Source organism: Zonotrichia albicollis, chromosome Z (genome assembly GCF_047830755.1).
Source record: "Zonotrichia albicollis isolate bZonAlb1 chromosome Z, bZonAlb1.hap1, whole genome shotgun sequence".
Taxonomy (NCBI): Eukaryota; Metazoa; Chordata; class Aves; order Passeriformes; family Passerellidae; genus Zonotrichia; species Zonotrichia albicollis.
Window position 1 is genome coordinate 30,576,141 of NC_133860.1, and position 18,476 is coordinate 30,594,616.

Genomic DNA, 18,476 nt, shown 5'->3' on the forward strand with positions numbered 1-18,476 from the left:
GTGCGGCGGTGCGCGGAGCTCTCTGTGGAGGCCCGTGGAACGGGGCTGTGCGGGCTCGGTGCGGGGCTACGGGAGGAGCGTGTGCGGGGCTCCGTGCGGGGCGTGTGCGCCGCGTCGTGAGGGGCTGCGCCGGCACCGCCTTATTCTCCTGGTGCGTGTGGGGGCCAGCCGCTGTTGGGGAGAAGGTACAGCGGTGCCACGCTGTCGCGGGGGAGGGAGGGAGGGAGGGAGCGAACGAGCGAGAGAGCGTGGCGGGATGGACGTGCGGGAGGAGGCAGGCGGTCCGGGAAGGGGCCCCCGGGAGCGGGGAGGTGATGGCTGCGGGGTGGCCCCCGAGCGGGGACGGTGCATGGCGGGGGACCAGCCGCCCGCCCAAGGTCATTCGGTGGCCGCGGGCTATACATAGTGACGGGAGAGAAAAGGGGCCGCTGCTGGGGGGCCCGGCGGGATTCCGGGCGAAGAGCGCATTCCCGGCTCCCCTGCCCGCAGCCCGGGGTGTTCCGCCCCGAGTGCGTGCTCTGCTGCGCCTCCCAAGCAGTGTCCCACCCTGGATGACTCCTGAGGGAGCTGTGGCACGGGTTGGAGTCGTTTGTTTGGTGCCTTGGGGCGCCGCGCTTTTCCCGTACCAAAGTTCCCGTTTTAAAGCAGCGGTGTAAAGAGAAAATGGCCTTGAGTCGCAGAAATGCGATCCCGGGTCGCGGCTGGTCACGCCAGTTGCTTTGGTTAAGAGCTGTCTTACTTAATTTGGAAAAAAAAAAGTGGTTTTTTTTCTAGCCTGAAAGATAAAGGTGGTGAGGAATGATTGTCTCGTGGCTACTGGCAGTCGACTGGTTCTAAACCTGCTGTGTTTACATGCCTTCTGTGCAGTGTCATTAATAACTCTTGATTTGTTTTCACATTTGCTGTAGGGGTTCCATACGTGGCAAGGAATTTGTTGTGAGGTCTGGGTGCAATGGCGAGCCTTCTGCGTGTTGCTGTGGGTGGATGCTCAGCTCCTGTTTTTGGCAATGTGCTCCCGTCGAAGGCGTGTTCTGCAAAGGTGCTTTGCTTGCGAATGTTTAGAACCCACCAGGTGCTTGGGTCTCAGGCAGCTCCAAAGCCAGGTAAATTGATTAAAGGACTGTAAGCAATGTTTTATTTTAAAACATGAATTTAAATGGTTTCTTTCTTTTTTCTTTCTTTCAGATCTGCATTAGTTCAGAAAAGACTTAAAATAGAAAGAACACTCTTAAATCATGTCAGCAGCGTACTTGAGTCAGTTGCAGCATAATTTTAGTCTGACTTTATAGGGCTTACGCAGAAGGTGTTTGTGTTTATTATGAATAGTTTGGATCCACGTAGTTTTGTGGTTAGAGGGTTTGAGCTTCTGCTAATACTTTCCTTGCTTGAAGGAAGTATTTAAATAAATGCTTTTCTTAATTAAAATCCTGAGTTCCTAATTAGTTTTGGTAGTGCAGCTATTTGCACGCATGTGAGAAAATACAGACCTCACAAAGACGACATCTGCTAGCATGAATGTATGTAGACATTATTATCCGATCTTAAAAAAACCTCTTAACTTTGTTTAGGAAACACATTGTATCACTTTGAAAAACTATTGATATGTATCTTCACGTGTAGGGTTTGTTAGTGTATTTGCAAAAAATTGCATTTTGGCAGATAATGGACAAGTTCTGGTATTTTCAGAAAAAAAAAAAAAACCTGGGAAAGGAGGCACTCTTATTTCCAGTTTCTGCTATGAGCCTGCTACATGAGGATCAGAACTGACAATTTTTTTCTCTGTTCTGTACTGTATATAACCTGAGAGTTGGAAGGAAGACTGAAGAAGACCTTAGTGCAGATTTAATGCCCGTTATTGCCCATTATTACTGAATGGGTTGTGTGTACCTTGCAGAGACCCTGCTTCTGTGCAGATGTAGGATCTTAGTCTTTGCAAAAAATTAATGTGGAGAGTTGGACTGATTGCACACATGACATTTGATTCTTCCAAATGTACAGAGTAGGTAACTGCAATAGGTACTTGAGAGTGTGAGGAAAGTAGTGCTGCTGGAAACAGAAGTGTCTGGTAGTGAAAACAGGACACAAAAGTAACATGTAGTAGTTCAGAGAAGCCTGTGTTGTGTAGAATTTGTGGCAGTACTAACAGAAAATGGTGCATTTTGTGGTCCTTTCAACTTGGTGACTGAAGATTTTGGAACTTGTGAAGACATGTCATGAGGGGAAGTTTCTTTAATCTGAGGGCTTCTGATAAATCTGTATCGCAGTTGTGTGCTGAAACCAGAATGTCTGTGATAGATCTGAGATGCTCTCAATTTTTTTTCCATGTTAAATATCAGAATGAAAGAGACATCTGTCAGTCTTCATATGGCAGATTGCCCCTTGGTTGGGAGCATAAACTGGAACATAGGAAACTAGGTTCAAATTTCTTTTTCAAATACCCCAGGTAAGTGTCCTTGCTTGAGTTTGGAATCAATTTTGTATTTGGCTTTGACCACAAATTTCATCATGAAACTAAAGAGTCTCTTCTGTTTTACTGAAATTGGTATGCTACTCTGTGTGTGTGAATTTTCTCATTTTTAAGAATAACTTTTGAAAAATTTTCCCACAAGGATGGAGAATTCTGATGTCATGTTTAATGCTCAGTGCTGCCCTGTCAAATCTGTTGTGTGGAAGCCCTTATGTAAGGATTAGTAATATTCATGAAGTGCAGTTACTTAATGTGGGAGAATTACAAGTTTGGTAGTCTTTTTGTTGATAATTAAGCTGTCCTTGTAGTATGCTTTGGTAACATGTGACTTGTCATTTGGTAGAGGACAAATCAAGGAGAAAACAGCAATTTAATGACAAATTAGAAGCAGGGCTATTGCTTATATTTACTTTTTAAATGCTCTTGAATCAAAATGGAACAGATTCAAAAGAACTGTGTTTTAGTCTTTCAGAAATTAGCTTTGATTATTGTAACACTTGGTAAAATCACTGTATTAGTAAGAAGAGTAAATTTTCTGAAAAGAGTAGTGTCACAGTGATTCTTAAGGCTGTAGTTATTACTTAGTCAGGTTAGCTTTCATTCCATCCAGGCTATGTTATGTGAAAGAGCAATAGCTGCTTGAGGAGAAGAAATATGGAGATACAGAGTCAGCTGAAAAGTGAACTTGGAGCATGGATAATTTTCTTACTGCCAGCTATTATGCTGCTACTTGCTTAATAGAACTGTAGGAACTTTCATACAGATGTAAACAAGTATTCCCATAATCTGTGCCAGGTAGTCACTAGGACCAGTTACTTCAGAAACAGAGACAAAACTTTCTGAAGCCCTGGGAAAGGTGCATGTGGAGTGACTGAGCTTCCCAGTATACTCCCAGATTACTTTGTCCTACAGCTCTATTACTTCTACCCCTCTCTATTTTGGGATTTTAAATATCCTTTTTGTTTTGAGGCTTATTTCTTAAATTTTCCTGCTTTTTTCTAAACCTGTAGCCGTTCATTTTTAATTAGTTCTCTAGGTAAGCTTTATTTTATTTATAAACAAAGAAATATTCTCCTTTAATTTCCCTTTTTAAAAAAAATCCTTATTTATGTAATAGGAGGGATCAGGTGTTCGTTTAATCTTCTGTATCGTTTTTTTTCTTTTTGCCAACGTCATATTGCTGTTCTTCGGAATATGTCCTCATCTCCAGGACAGGTGAGATGGTTTGTTTAAAGGTTATTAGAGTAACACTAAAAATAGGCATCCTCTTTTCAATCCCTGAACATGTGGCATATAGTCAAAACCTCTCCTTTACCTTTTCCCTAAGTCACTTTCTATTGGTTGATCCTGTTTTGTTGCAGACTAATTTCCAAAGTCAGGTTAAGGAGATCAAAAGACTGTATTTCCTGCTATAGTTTTGACTTATAATCTTCTCTAAGATTCTTGTAGATAGAAGTTACTTGGAGAAAGTCACAGTTATAGTTTTGTTTACTTGAAGTTTCACAATGTCTGCCTTACACAGTTAGGATTGTAGTAAGGGAATGAGAGAGTGGCTTCTTGCTAGTTTTTTTAAGTTCTAAGTTATGTACATGCCAGAGCATTTCACTGGAATGTGTATTCCAAGACCTGTAAAATGTAATGATTCTACTTCTGATAGTGGGAGAATCTAAGTACTGTGTATCTTCTACTCAATATATTTAAAAACTTAATGAGTCAAAAAGGTGCTCCAGGTATGTAGTATCACTCAGTATTTGGAAGATGTCCATGATGTCGTAAAGCAGCACTAAAACATACTCAAGGCAGTACTTAAAGAGATTACCTGACATGAAGGATTAGAGAGACAATTTGTAGGCTTCACACTCTAACGTGACTTTGAACCCCTGACAGGGATAGCAGATGGGCTTCCTCAAAATAAAAACTAAATCAAGGTCCTAAGTTTATAACCCTAGTTTTCAACCTTTCAAAACTATCGACTTTGATGAAATTGCTGAATCCAAAACCAACAAACCAAATCTGTGTTAATCACAAAGCTTCCTCCAGCTCAAATATTGATCATGCGCTGTTGTGTATGTCAACACAGACAGGCAGGTGGGACAGCCATAAAGTCATGTCTAGAATCCAAAGGGTAAATTTATAATTTATTTCCATTACTTTGCTAACAGGGTATTTGCTGAAGCAGCACCTGGGCAGAGGAAAACAAGCAGGGACACTGGCACCAGTAAATCATCACAGACCTGCTGTTCACATAGGCTTATCAAGAGTTATTTCCAGCTGAAAGGGAGCTTTGCAATCCTCTGTGCCAGTGTTCCACTTTTTAACCCTTTCTTCCCAAGACCTGTACTGCAGTTTTAAGATAGATCTTTGTTTTTGAGCTGTAGATATCTGCTTCATTTTGGTGCTGAATCATGTGGAGGCTTGGGGCAGTGTACTTGAAAAATGTCCGATACCTACTCTAGCTATAAGCTGGCAAACTGACAGTTTGCTTATGTATTCATTTGCTTTTATATTTATGGATTGCTGGAGTTCTGGTAGTGGGATAGAGAAGAAAGGTCGGTAGGCAAACAAGACTTGTTGGATATTTATCTTGGATTTGAGCTCATAAAGCTCTGAGAAGGGCATGTTCCTCAGTGCTGGTCTGTGATCATTCTGTTTACTAAATAAGGTGCAAATACTTTCTATCTGAAAAAGTTGTACTAATTTCTATTGCATGCAAGATGTACCAATAAAGAAGGAAGTGAGGAATGAGGAAACATATCTGGCATCTAGTGAATGTATATTTCTGTCCTTTTACTCCTAGCCATTTACTCTTCTATTCTGATACTCCACACAGAAGCAGATGAGCAAAAGGAAATTAGAAGCATCTGTTGTCATTTGAACCTTAGGAGCTATAGAAGATTTGCTTGAGAAAAATAAAAGCTTTAGTCAAATGTCTTTGTACCTTTAAATTTGCAGTTATCTATTTCCTTTATGCTATAATTTATTCCTTCCCCTATTTTCCCCCATGTTTTCCGCTCCCTTTTTTCCTTCCTCCTTTCCCCTTATTTTTCCCTTCCCCTATTTTCCCCCACGTTTTCCCCTTCCTTTCCTCCCCTTTGGCTTTCTTGTGCTACACAAACTTCCAAAAGGAGAAAGGGAAAGTAGGACTTTAGTTCTTAACTTCTCTCAGTGCTTTTCAAAAAAGTGTTTTGCATCCTATCCTACCCTAGAGCTGCTTCCTCTCTGAAATTCTGGTTGGTCTCTGTTATCCTAACAAATTTCAATCTTCTAGGTTTCATTCCTGCTTCTAAAAGACAAGAGATCTCATTTCCAGCAAGTTGATTTAGTGAAAATCAGAAGCAGTACTTTATTGTGTAGTAATTAGAAGAGATGAGGAGAAAAGTCTCTTCAAATGACAAGAGTAATTTGAGTGACAGCAACAGTTACCACAGCTGGTAACAAGTGGTTAGTGCTGCTGTGGTGCGTATGGCCTGAGTTGCACGGTGATGCTTAGATTTGGTGTATGCTGGTGGCACAAATCATTGCAAAGCTCTGTTACCTTTGTGGATCTGTTGTTTTAGATGTGTATTCTTGCTCCTGTTTTGGCTTTATGTTCTATGAATGTATGTGTTTCTGAGTCTGAGTGTTGTCTTGTGATTAAAATATTTCAGATGTTCTGCAACATATAAAACATCACAACACTTCTATCTTTAAATTATTTGTTACCATTTTATTAGTCAAATTTTAAAGGCAAAGATTAAAAAAAAAAGTAGAAGTAATTTGAATCATAGAATCATTAAGGTTGGAGAAGACCTCTAAGATCAAGTCCAACCTTTGGCTGAACACCAGCTTGTCAATTAAGCCATAGCACTAAATGCTACATCCAGTTGTTTCCTGAGCACCTCCAGGGATGATGGCTTGACCACTTCCCTTTAGCAACCCATTCCAGTGCTTAACCATCCTTTCAGCGAAGAAGTTATTTCTGATGTCCAACCTGAACTTCCTGTGGTTCAGTAAAACCTCCCCTGGTGCAGCAATTAGAAGTCATGAACTTCTTTGTCTGGTGAGCTGTCATTCTGTCTTCTTGGATGTGTTAGTATTTTTATTAGTGTGTTAGTAGGCTGAGAAATAGGTACCAGTTCTTAGCAGCTCTGTACTGGATTTTCAGAACATAGTAAGTTGACAGTAGCTTGAAAATTTCTAACCAAAATAATTTTCAGATTGCCAACTTTAGGCACATTGTAATCCACGTTCAATTTCATAGATAATTTATTTTGGTATTTTAAATCTAAATCTAGTTCCTCAAAGCTCTTATATTGTAGTGTGTTTTTAGCTTTTTTTTACTTGTTTCTATCTGAAAGTCAAAAGGAGGCCTTCCTAAAACTTATATTCTTTGCTTCGTACAATTTTTTGTAGCACAATACACAGTACTGTTGGACAATTTAAAGAGATTTGTAATTTTAAACAACCCTCTCATCCACTTTCTCCCTTTTTTTAGGTTTGTGGTTTCTTTGGTGGGTTTTGTTGTTGCTGTTGCTTGATCATTAATATGAGTGACTGCTTAGATTGCGCAAATTATAGTTTATTAATATTCATGTGGTGTAAATGTCTTGCATAGTAATGTCACAATCCGGTTTAAATTCTGGATAGATGTAAGTGAGAGCTGGTACAGGATTTAGCCTATATGTTGGACTGCATGCTGTCAGTGTAATTAAAGTAATGTAATAGTTTTATGTGTGATTATTCTACTTGAGCCTGTGTATTCATAAATAATGTATTTAAACACTTGTTTGGATCAGAGAAGTTTATCTCTCAGATACAAGACTGAAAGCCCCCAAACTGTACTCGAATTAAGTTAGATGTTTGTAATTTGAAAACTTTAACTAAAACATAAATTTCAGCTTCAGCAGTTTCCTGGTGTTACTTAGTGGAGCTTTGAACAAGTTAAGACAAATAAATAACTTTGATGATAAATACTTTGTAGAAACTAGTAGCTGGATATTCATTTATTCTTCAACTACTTCTGAATTCACATTTCTCATTTCTGTGGCAACTTTCAGAGTACATTTTTGATGTAGTTATACCTTTCAGTGTCCTTTGTGGTATGTATGTTGCATTCAATAATTTGGCATAATTTGATATGCATTACAAACATATTCAGTTAAAATGCAGTTCCACTGTTCGAGCTCATTTATTTCTTTCTTCACAATAACCTGGAAGTGACTAGAAAGCGATTTAAATTCTGGCCTGAGGCAGCATGTGTTATCACCAGTACACCAGGTATTGTGTAAATCATAATGCCAGTTACACAATCAGAGCTGTGTAAACGACAATGAGTATGAACTGCACCAAACACTTGTTACTGCTTGTGTGGCTCATTGTGCTCACTTGCTGATCGCTGAGAAAACAAGGATCTCTAGGAAGATGGTGTAATTTAAGGAAATGTGAACGATGTTCCTAGAAAATAGCATTCTGCTTCCTCCTCAGGAGAGAGAATTGCTAACTGTGACATGTGTTTGCATGTGTCTGTACAACATTGAAGAGTGTCCCTTATACCAGTTAATTAATGTTTAGTACAACTAATGCTGTCTTATCTGCCCCTCTTACAGGAATTCCATATAAACAGCTGACTGTGGGTGTCCCCAAGGAGATATTTGAGAATGAGAAGAGAGTGGCTCTGTCACCAGCTGGTGTTCAAGCCTTGGTTAAGCAAGGCTTCAATGTTGTGGTGGAATCTGGTGCTGGAGAAGGTTCTAAATTTTCTGATGACCATTACAGAGAAGTCGGAGCGAAGATCCAGGGGACTAAGGAAGTCTTGGCTTCTGATTTGGTTGTGAAAGTAATTACTTTATTAGTATATTTCCTATTACATTGTTTTTGGAGAAATGTATAAGTAATTTTTTTTCTGATAATCTGTGGAAAATTCAGTAAGTAAGGTAATTTAAATTAGTGTTTTCCATTTTGAGTTCTGATTCAAGTTTTGGGTTTTTTTTAATAGCTCAGGCATGCACCTACACTAAAAAAAAGTAAATGACAGTGTTGAAAAAATGTGGATAATGTCTCTAGCAAGTTTTTAACTACCTAAGAGTTGTGTTCTAGAGTGAGGTAGACTAGTTCTGGAATCTAGTCAGATGAGATCCCTGCTCTAAGAAATCTTTTGTCCAAAATTGGTAACATATAACTCTCGTTACTTTTTAAATAGTGGTGTTTGTGATTTAGAAAATAGGATTGTGTAACTTCTCATTCACAGCAAAGATGTGTTTAAAAATTTGAGGAAAGAACTAAAAGCAATCTTACTTGAAAGGTCTTAGGTTGTGCAGAGTCTTGAAGGGAAAAAAAGAGAAAAAATACCTTTGCCTTATTGAGGCTTCCTTCAGTTGCTCTGTTTAAAATTATCCCATCAGCACTGAACATTGAATTTCTGTGAGCTGCTTTATGAACAATGCTTTTAAGTAGGTTTCTGTTTGGAGAAAAGTGAGAAACTCAGAAGTGAATATAGATGAAGATGAGTGTTTGCTGGACATCTGGCATGAAATTCCCTGTATGTAGTCGTGCACTGCAACCTTATTAGTGATTCTTAGTTTGTAGAGCTTAATTGTCATATCTGTTGCATAGTCATTGTGCTTAAAAATAGTGGGTTTGGGGGTAGCTGTTTGTAACAAAAGCAACTGCCAGTTAAAGGTCATCAGACCTTTGTGAAGGTGTGTGCTGACGAGGTGTTTGCCCTGTCACCAATCCACCTAGAGCCAATTCCATGATGTGGACTGCAGCTGATAAGTGCAGTTACTCAGTTCAGTTGTGTAAATCGCCTTTGATGTACTTTCTTCTTTCTGTACTTTTTGGATGGGAAGGGACAGATTACAGCCTGAGAGAAAGTAAGTGAATGTGTTCTGATTTTTTCCCTCTGATTAACTTAGAAACTTCTGTCTTTTTCAGGTGAGAGGTCCTATATATAACTCATCTCTAGGTGTACATGAGGCAGATCTTTTCAAGACAGCAGCAACCCTGATTAGTTTTATCTACCCAGCACAAAATCCAGACCTCCTGAAAAAACTTGCAGAAAAAAAAGCTACTGTCTTGGCTATGGATCAGGTTCCACGGGTCACCATTGCTCAGGGATATGATGCACTTAGTTCCATGGCCAACATTGCTGGGTATGATTTTTTTTGCTCTTTCAAGTATAGCTGGATTAAAGTCATGTGCTTTGATATTAGGTATATCTAAAATGATTCTACATCTCTGTTTTCATGCAGAGCTGTTTCAAGCAGGGTAGTGTTAAAGTTTTTTATGGTTAGCTTTATAGCAGATCAGAGCAATGCTTTTAAAATAAACAAAACTGAGTACAATTCTTCTAATTCCTTGACTGTTTTGTCTAGCACCTTTTTGCTCTGAACTAAGTTATCTTGAATGCAGATTGTGTGTCATGGGGATCTGGTATTGTTAGGAGCTAACTAACCCAAAGAACACTCAGTATGAGTGCAATTGCCATGGCAGTTACAAACAAAAGATAAAATATTGTCAGACTTCTCCATAGAAGTATGAATAAAGACTCTTGAGCTTGTGTTCAGTGGTAAAATACTAAGCTTGCTTTATCCTACACATATACTGTGGTCAAATATTCATCTTTTAGATTGATGTAATGAATGGAATTTACTGAATCTGAGAAAACACTGATATGTGTTCGTCCTTGATTGACAGTTACAAGGCTGTGGTCCTGGCAGCAAATCACTTCGGTCGATTTTTCACCGGTCAAATCACAGCTGCTGGCAAAGTTCCTCCAGCAAAGGTATGTGTCATTAAACAAACATTGTGGCAAAAGAAAATGTGAATTTCTGAGCAAAGGTAGCTGTTGCGGAAACTATGCTAAAAGGCTTTTTTCCTGCCTTTGGGCTGTTTCTAGAGACTTCAGAAATCACTGTAATTTATTCTCATACCACTTTTTGTTCACGTCTGTTCTGGTTTTGTTTTGGGAATAATAGAATAATTTGAATTTTATTTAAGATTGCTTAGTTTTAAACATCAGGTTAGCTATAAGGGGTTGGATTAATTTTTTTCAAAGTGTGAGAAGGTAAGAAAGCAGTTAAAAAATTTCAGAGAGACTGGTATTTCTTGTGCATTGGGGAGTGCAATGGAAAGATTTACTTGATTACAGGAATTACAGGATTGGATTGAAATGAAATGAAATTAGAATTAGGGAAAGAAAAAAGGAAGATATCAAGGAGAAAACCTATGTTTACTTAGAGAAACTACTAGCTACAGAAGAGTTGCCTCTTAGATATGTATAATTAGGAGTTACAGCTTTTAAACTGTTGGATATATGGGGCAACTCTGCGCAATTAAATTTGGTTTTATCATAAAGTATCAAGTTTAAATGGCTGGTTAATGAGATTTATCATTTTAGGTGCTGATCATTGGAGGAGGGGTTGCTGGTCTGGCTTCTGCAGGAGCAGCAAAATCGATGGGTGCAGTGGTTCGTGGATTTGATACTAGGTAAGGGTGTGAAAATTGTAATAAACAAATTGAAATTACTTGAAGATTAAATTGTTTATGGCTGTATTAGAGTGAAATAATTTGTACTACACTGAGTCATAATTCACTTCCTATTATTTTTATGCCATTATTAGTCCTTTATGTTTTATTTTCAAATCTGTCTAAAACTTTTCCATTTTTATTTTAATTCCCTTCTTAAGTACTCTCGATACTTTTATCTTTAGATTCAAGAACATTTATGTTTAATTCTCTGCATGTTGTCACTGTTCACCTAACACTAAAATTTAGTCTCTTTAATGTGATGTCAAATGATGAGAAATAAATTACAGAATATTGGCAAGCCACAACTTCAAACACCCACCCCCTGGTAATTTTCCCCGTGAAAATAAGATTTACTTAATACTTCCCATCTCACAGTTTAAAGACAAGGTCATGGGTTCTGTGCTTATCTCCCATTTTTGGCACCTTTGTTTGGGCTGTAGATTTACCAAGTTGTGACAACAGCAATGCATGAGGAGAGTTAATCAGCAGAGCCTCAGCTTTGAGGTTTTTCTTGAAGCAACTCTGCTGACTATATAGGAAACCATAGGCTACCTTCATTCCTTATTGAAGTCTGACTGGAACCTGAATTTCTCAGTGCAATTATTTTTTGCACTGAATACAGAAAGCTCAGGACTTTTGTTATGGTCTCCTTAATACTAAAATAAGTTTTACATCACTTGTCTGAAGATTGCTACTTAAGTCACTGGTCATGATGTATTTTTAAAGTAGTGGTTTTTCTCTCAACTACAATTTTCTTTTTCTAGAGCTGCAGCCCTGGAACAGTTCAAGTCTCTTGGTGCTGAGCCGTTGGAAGTAGACGTAAAGGAATCTGGAGAGGGACAAGGTGGTTATGCTAAAGAAATGTCCAAAGAATTTATTGAGGCCGAAATGAAACTCTTTACCAAACAGTGCCAAGATGTTGACATTATCATCACTACAGCACTTATTCCAGGTATGCTTGATGTGAAAAATGAAAATTTTCATTCTTCTAGGTAAATTGTTGTATTTTGAAGTTGCATCTGCATAAAGACAGAGGAGATAATGAATTATGTCTGTGTGAACGTTCACCTTTACGCTTCTGTGATAAAGTATTACGCTTCTGGTTTTAAAGTATTTCCTTTTTTTTTAAACAACTTTCGTTTTCATGGACGATCAGTATCAATCAAATATTGTCATGTTTTTCTTACTAAAAAGGGAGTATTTAGTAATAAAGTGAGAATATATAATTCTCTTGCATATCTATTGCATCACGACTACACAACTACTTCTGCTATACAACTTGTGCACTGAAGCAAGTCTGATTGAAATGGAACTGTCCTTTGTAATAGAAACACAGTAAGGTATAGCTTAGATTTTAGTGCTCTGTGTCGCACAAGGTCTCTATTTTACTAGCTGGCAATGTGGTGGCTCTTTTTTTTTTTTAATTTTTTTTTGTTATGACTGAAATTGTGAGATTGGACTGTCAGTTTGCTGGCAGAATTGGACTTATCTTTGGTAGACTACCATGCATAACTTTCCTGTATGCTTTTGGAGCAGAATGTTCTAGCATTTCTTCTGTCTTTCTAAAAAAACCTTTTGTGTGTTTTTTTATCCTAGGTACCAAATACTTGAAAATTTTGCTTACAAAATTAAAGCTTGTATATAGAGCAAAGAGGAGAAGTCATCTCCTGAGCTCAACAGATAGAAAGCTGTATTTTGCATTTAACTTGCTATGCCTTGTTTTGTCAGGCAAAAAAGCTCCAATCTTGTTTAAGAAAGATATGATTGAATCTATGAAGGAAGGTTCAGTTGTTGTGGATTTAGCTGCAGAAGCAGGAGGAAATATTGAGACTACAAAGCCTGGGGAAATGTATGTTCATAAGGTGAGCATTTTAATCTGCAGTTCATTCTCAGTTCACCTGGACAAAACTGTAAATTGTATGCTGAAAATAAGCAGCTGGATTTTCAACAGTCTTTCAGCTGCTTTGGGCTCAAGTAATCCTTTAGATTTGCATTTGGTCACTATTTAAATAGATCAATTTGAATATTTTTAAAGAAACTAACACCTTTGTGTTGTGTTAATTTGATTGTTAATGGATATTACAGAAATCTTGCTACTTAAAATTCCAAGTCCAGTGTTTGTCTCTTCTGAGTTGAAGGTGGGATTTGATATCTATTTCTTGGTCTAGCTAAAAAAACAGCAGTAACGATAGGTTCTTTGATTTGCTTATCACTTCCCATGGCTGGAGATAAACATTTCCTGTCATAGGCAAAGCTAAGCAGGTTCAGACTCTGTGTTTACTTCAGTACAAAGTCTCTGGCTTACTCAGTACTATTTCAGCTTCAGGAGGGTGCTGACTTTGCTTTTCTTTATCTTCCGTAATGTGAGTGTGTTGCCCGTAGAGCATCCAAAGCACTTGAAACCCAAAGTAGATGTAGCATAAATTGGTTCCTTAAAGAAAGTCCTTTGGTCTGGACTGAATTACTCTGGTTTTGCTCCAGTGTTCATTTGCTCAGTTGAGAACTTGTCTTTCTGCTTTTTGGGTTTTGTTTTTGATGCTTATATGAAGTCTGCTACCAATTACAGAAATCTGGGTGATGAGATTTATAGTAGCAGATTTCCTAGGGTGTAATTTGGTAATGCAAGTATATAATGCCTTTATTTGGGAAGCCTGTAGGACGCTGCTGCCATGGTTGTTGTTGACATAAGCAGAAATCTGTTTGTATATATCAAAGAATCACATGTTGCGCTTGTCTTTGTGGCTTTCTTGGGCTTTTGATGCCATTGCTTAAAACTGAAACTAGAGAATGTAGAAGAGAAGTAAGCAGATACTTGCATGAAGGGTTTATATGGAACACTTTTAGTCAGAGGAGTATTACCCCTGGATTTAGTGTACTGTCTCTGTGTTATGGAAAATAGGAGCAGTGCAGAACTATTAGGATTGTGCCAGAGCATTGCATTAGGAAGCCAGAGTGTGGATCTTAGCTGTAAGTTGTGGGAGCAGTGTTTTAACACATGCCTGCTTTTGAACACCTCAGAGTGTATGCCAGCCTCAGCTTCCCATTCTTTCCTAAAGCCTGATATCCTTTAGTTCTCATTAGTTCTTTAAGCAGTGAGGATATATTAGGCTACATTTTTACATCCATATGAACTCAGACATATTTCTTGCACAGCTCTGAGGGAGCTCCCTTCACTCCAGTGGTATATAGAAACTTGTCTCCCGTGCCTGACTTCCAGAAAAACTGAGAAGATGCCAAGCATTAGATGGATGAATCTGTTACCTGATTGCTTAAAGAATTTGGGTTCTGAGAGAATGTAGGATTTGGAGAAGACAAGCTCTTGCACCAATATGTCTTCCTCTCTGTGAAGTCTTGTTGCTGATAGAGTTTCAGGTTTTGGAATTGATCATGTTGGATTCTGTAGCTATTGTGAGTGATCTTTCTCTGATGTAGTAGAATCAGAACTGCAGGTAACCAATTTAGTTGAGATTATAAACTGAGATAAATGATACAGTTTGGATAGATATTTCTAGAAGGATATACTGGAAGAGATGATGCTTTTTCAGAGATTGTACAAATCCTTATTATTTTACTTGGATTTTTTTCAGGGTGTTACACACATTGGGTACACAGATCTGCCTAGCAGAATGGCTACTCAGGCCAGTACCCTGTATTCTAATAATATTATCAAACTTCTGAAAGCTATTAGTCCTGACAAAGAGAACTTCTACTTTGATCCAAAAGATGACTTTGACTATGGGACTCTGGATCATGTTATTAGAGGAACTGTAGTAATGAAGGTGAGCCACTAAGTACTCTATAAATACTCTATTCTTAATTTGTGAGTACAGACCTATCATTTATAATTTCTGTCTCTTCAAAATGCGTTCACAGATACTGCATGTCAGCAGATTTCAGAGGTGGCTTGGTGGAGCGTATGGGTAATGGTGTGTTTATTTAGCTGAAAATTCCTCAGTTTCTTTTTAGTCTTGTCTTCTCGTCAAGGGTAAATCTAATGTATTTACCAATGAAAAATAGGAAAAAAGATAAAGTTTGTGTGTTTTGTGTGATAAAAACATAGCTATTTAAAACGTATTTGAGGCTTTACCACACCAAAACATTCTTCCCTTTAAAAAATAAAAAGCGTTCCATTTATAGTAAGAGAAAAAATGGTGAAACTAGAATATGCAAAATAATTGAAGCTTTATCAGAAAATAATAAAATAAAAACTCAGGGCATAGACTTCAGCTCTCCCAGGTCATTGAAATGTTGACTACAGCTCAGTGCTGATAGCTCCACAGAGGCCTGAAGATTAACAAAGAATGTGGGATATCATCCTTGGTTTCTATCTGAGGTCTGGAAAGGCTGTGATTACAGTTCACATCTGTAGCAGATTTTGTTATTTCCAAGACTTAGTTTTATTTTGCCTAGATGTTTTCCATTTAAGGAACTTCATCTCTTTACTTTTCTCTTGTTTCTGCTCTGCAGCCTTGTGCTGTGTCTTCACCAGGTACTCTTGGACACTAATATCAAAACTTGTGTGAAGAATGTGTAAACCAGTATGATAAACTTGGTTGTGCCTTGCAAACTTCTGCCGATGCAGAAAAAGAGCTTATGGGTGTGGCTGTAGGATGTTAGCGCTTGCCTGAATTGCAGGATTGAGAAGAAAAGTACTAAGCGTATTCCATGCTAGGCATAACTGTAAATATCTCTTGTCAGGATGGCAAAGTGATTTTCCCAGCACCTCCACCAAAAAACATTCCTCAGGGAGCGCCAGTGAAGCAGAAGACTGTAGCAGAGCTGGAAGCAGAAAAAGCAGCTACTGTTACACCTTTTAGAAAAACCATGACTACTGCGTCTATATACACAGCAGGTAGGCAACTTCCATAGCTGGAGAGCCAGTGTAGAGTACTTGTCATTTGACTAATACTTTTGAATGACCCATCATCCAACTCATTTAATTGAATAGCTAATTGGGGAGCAATTGATTGGCTGGTGTATCCTGATGCAAAATCAGCATAGGGTAAGAATTGCTTGAGAGGGAAAATAAAACTTCTGAAATTTTACCAAAAGTGAAATACCAAAAGTATTTGACATTCCAACACGTGCTGATTCTCTGCATATATGTATGTTTGACTCTACTTAAATATTAGTAAAATGCTTAAAAAGCAGGAAGGACTCCTGCCGGGGGCTGTGCCCCAACTTTGCAGCAGAATCAGTTCAATGGCTTTTGCTTTCTTCAGATTTTACTGTATTGTGTGAGACTTAAATGACCACAGTCTACTGAAGTATTGGAAATAGGACTTTGCTTTGACAAAGTGTATCAGAACTTTTGCATGAAGTAATTAATGAATTCAGTAGTCTTAATTTTAATATCTGTTCTTCATGCATATGCTTTGATACATCTAAGCAATATCGCAACATAATTGTGACTTCTACATTTTTTCCTACAGAACAGGGGAGTGACAGGATTCAGTCAGTGTTGGTGTAGAAACCTATCTTTGCTGCATTGTGTCCATGTGTAACAAATATGTGTGGATTATATTTATGGCTTTATTTTCTGTTACAAAGGAAAGATTAGCACTGAAAGAATGTAGTGTATTTCAAAAAATTATCTCCCTGATTTTGAAACCAGTCCATGCAGAGAACTCCATTTTGCTTTTGTGTCAGTACTAGGCTCCTGTTTGATACAGTTTAAATGTAAGAAGTTATTGAATAAGTTACAGAGCTTTCCTATGCTTTTCTTCTAGGTTTAGCTGGTATGTTAGGGCTGGGCATTGTAGCACCTAATGATGCTTTCACACAAATGGTGACAACGTTTGGCCTCTCTGGGATAGTGGGGTACCACACGGTGTGGGGTGTCACTCCTGCTCTGCACTCCCCACTTATGTCTGTGACTAATGCTATCTCAGGTAAGTGGCTGTCACACAGCCTCTTGTTCTCTACTTGAAGCAGTCACAACTCCTTTTACCTGAATTAGTGCTGGTGTGCATGTTTGAGTTTACTTTCATAAATAGCAAGAAAACCTGAAACAATGTGTTCTCAGAGTATGTTTTTTTCAAAAGAAAGGCAAATGTGATGTTTTAATTTATCCTTTTGATATCCTGTTAATTTTCTGAAGTAATTTTTACGCTTGACCTATTTGCTTAAAAGTTTGTTTTATTTGGAGTGATGCAGTCTCCTTTCATAGACCACATCTTTTCTCCCATCTCTTCAAAAGATTTTCCTGAAAATAATTAATCTTTCCTATTTCTTACATTCTTCCATTCATCTCCTAAAACTATGTGTTTTCAGAGAGGGGAAAAAAGAAAATCAATCCAAAAATACCCATGAAATTCATAATTCTTTTAAGTAAGATTTTTTATATCTGTGTTTGGCTATATGTGGATCTGCTTTGATTATTATAAACAAAGTTTCTTTTATTGAACATGTACTTGGCTAATTCTGCACCTGGGGCACTGTTTTTCAAAACTACATTCGTTTACTTGTTTTTGTTTTCTTTTTTTCTTTTGAAGCATGTTTGTATTCCTGAAAAAGACTGTGGTAGTCTTCTTTTAAGCATTAATGTGTGAAGCAGGGGTCAAAATTTGAGTTGACTGATATTTGTCCAACAGTTGAAAGGAAATTCCCTATAGGTGTAGCGCCTTTTATGATTCCACAGAAACCTCTTCCAGTAATGTTTTCATCTCTTCGAAATAGGTCTGACTGCAGTTGGTGGGTTGGTACTGATGGGAGGACACTATCTCCCTCAAGACATTTCCCAAAGCCTAGCAGTGCTTTCAACCTTTATATCTTCAGTCAATATTGCAGGTATGAATGTTAGCTTTTCTCCTGAGGATAACTTCAATTACTCGGGTAATTTTTAAATTTCTTGTAGTTATTTAATTGTATAATTCCAGAAATACTAGTCTGAGAATAGACTCTGAGAGCATTTATCAATAAAAACCCATCAGCCCTCCAATTTTCACAGTAGTTATTGTAGATATTTTGCATACCCTGTGGAGTAACCTCTTTTAGGAATTATTTAAATGTATATTTTCCTTTCATAAATTTGGCTGGTGATTATATACAATATTTTTTCCTGTGTAACCCAAGGGGGTAGTTGTAGAAGATTTCTACTGGTATTAATTTTCCTACTTGAAATGCATACTAGCAGCATAGAACAAAATTCTGTTTCTTTGAGCTTCATAAGTCCCAGCTTCAATAATAAAAAGGCAACAAAGTAAGCAATGTGACTTAGAAATACTGCTTTTGCTAGAGAGGGTTGGGAAAAGAGTGCAGTCATAAACTAAGATGTATCCTACAGTCAGTGTAGAGTATGGAGCCAGAGCAATTCCTCTTTTTCTTCTGAAAAGGCTAAAAGAGACAGCAAAATCTAACACTGATTATGCTTTTGTTTCCCGGTAGTTTTCCAGGTTGTTAGCTTTATTGGTTGCTGAATCATGTGGTAATATGGTATTACTAAATACTTCTCTTATAATTTGGCATGTGCTTGATTTCAGATTTTATTTTTTTAAGATTG

At 38.0% G+C, this 18,476-nt stretch overlaps 1 protein-coding gene across 4 annotated transcripts in view; it reads left to right on the top strand.

Annotated features, from left to right (window-relative positions):
- NNT (nicotinamide nucleotide transhydrogenase) overlaps nucleotides 1-18,476 on the top strand; it is a 43,364-nt gene that overhangs the window by 198 nt on the left and 24,690 nt on the right. For 2 of the 4 annotated variants that reach the window (XM_074533084.1, XM_074533082.1), the window contains exons 2-12: nucleotides 909-1,103; nucleotides 8,053-8,282; nucleotides 9,380-9,597; nucleotides 10,142-10,229; nucleotides 10,845-10,933; nucleotides 11,740-11,927; nucleotides 12,704-12,837; nucleotides 14,563-14,754; nucleotides 15,674-15,827; nucleotides 16,705-16,866; nucleotides 17,654-17,764. In XM_074533084.1, the coding sequence (XP_074389185.1) occupies nucleotides 953-1,103; nucleotides 8,053-8,282; nucleotides 9,380-9,597; nucleotides 10,142-10,229; nucleotides 10,845-10,933; nucleotides 11,740-11,927; nucleotides 12,704-12,837; nucleotides 14,563-14,754; nucleotides 15,674-15,827; nucleotides 16,705-16,866; nucleotides 17,654-17,764 (1,717 nt within the window). In that variant the 5' untranslated portion in view covers nucleotides 909-952. Of the gene's footprint in view, nucleotides 1-11; nucleotides 186-908; nucleotides 1,104-8,052; nucleotides 8,283-9,379; nucleotides 9,598-10,141; nucleotides 10,230-10,844; nucleotides 10,934-11,739; nucleotides 11,928-12,703; nucleotides 12,838-14,562; nucleotides 14,755-15,673; nucleotides 15,828-16,704; nucleotides 16,867-17,653; nucleotides 17,765-18,476 lie in introns of those variants that run through there. The other 2 variants (XM_074533081.1, XM_074533083.1) reach the window with 2 other exon arrangements.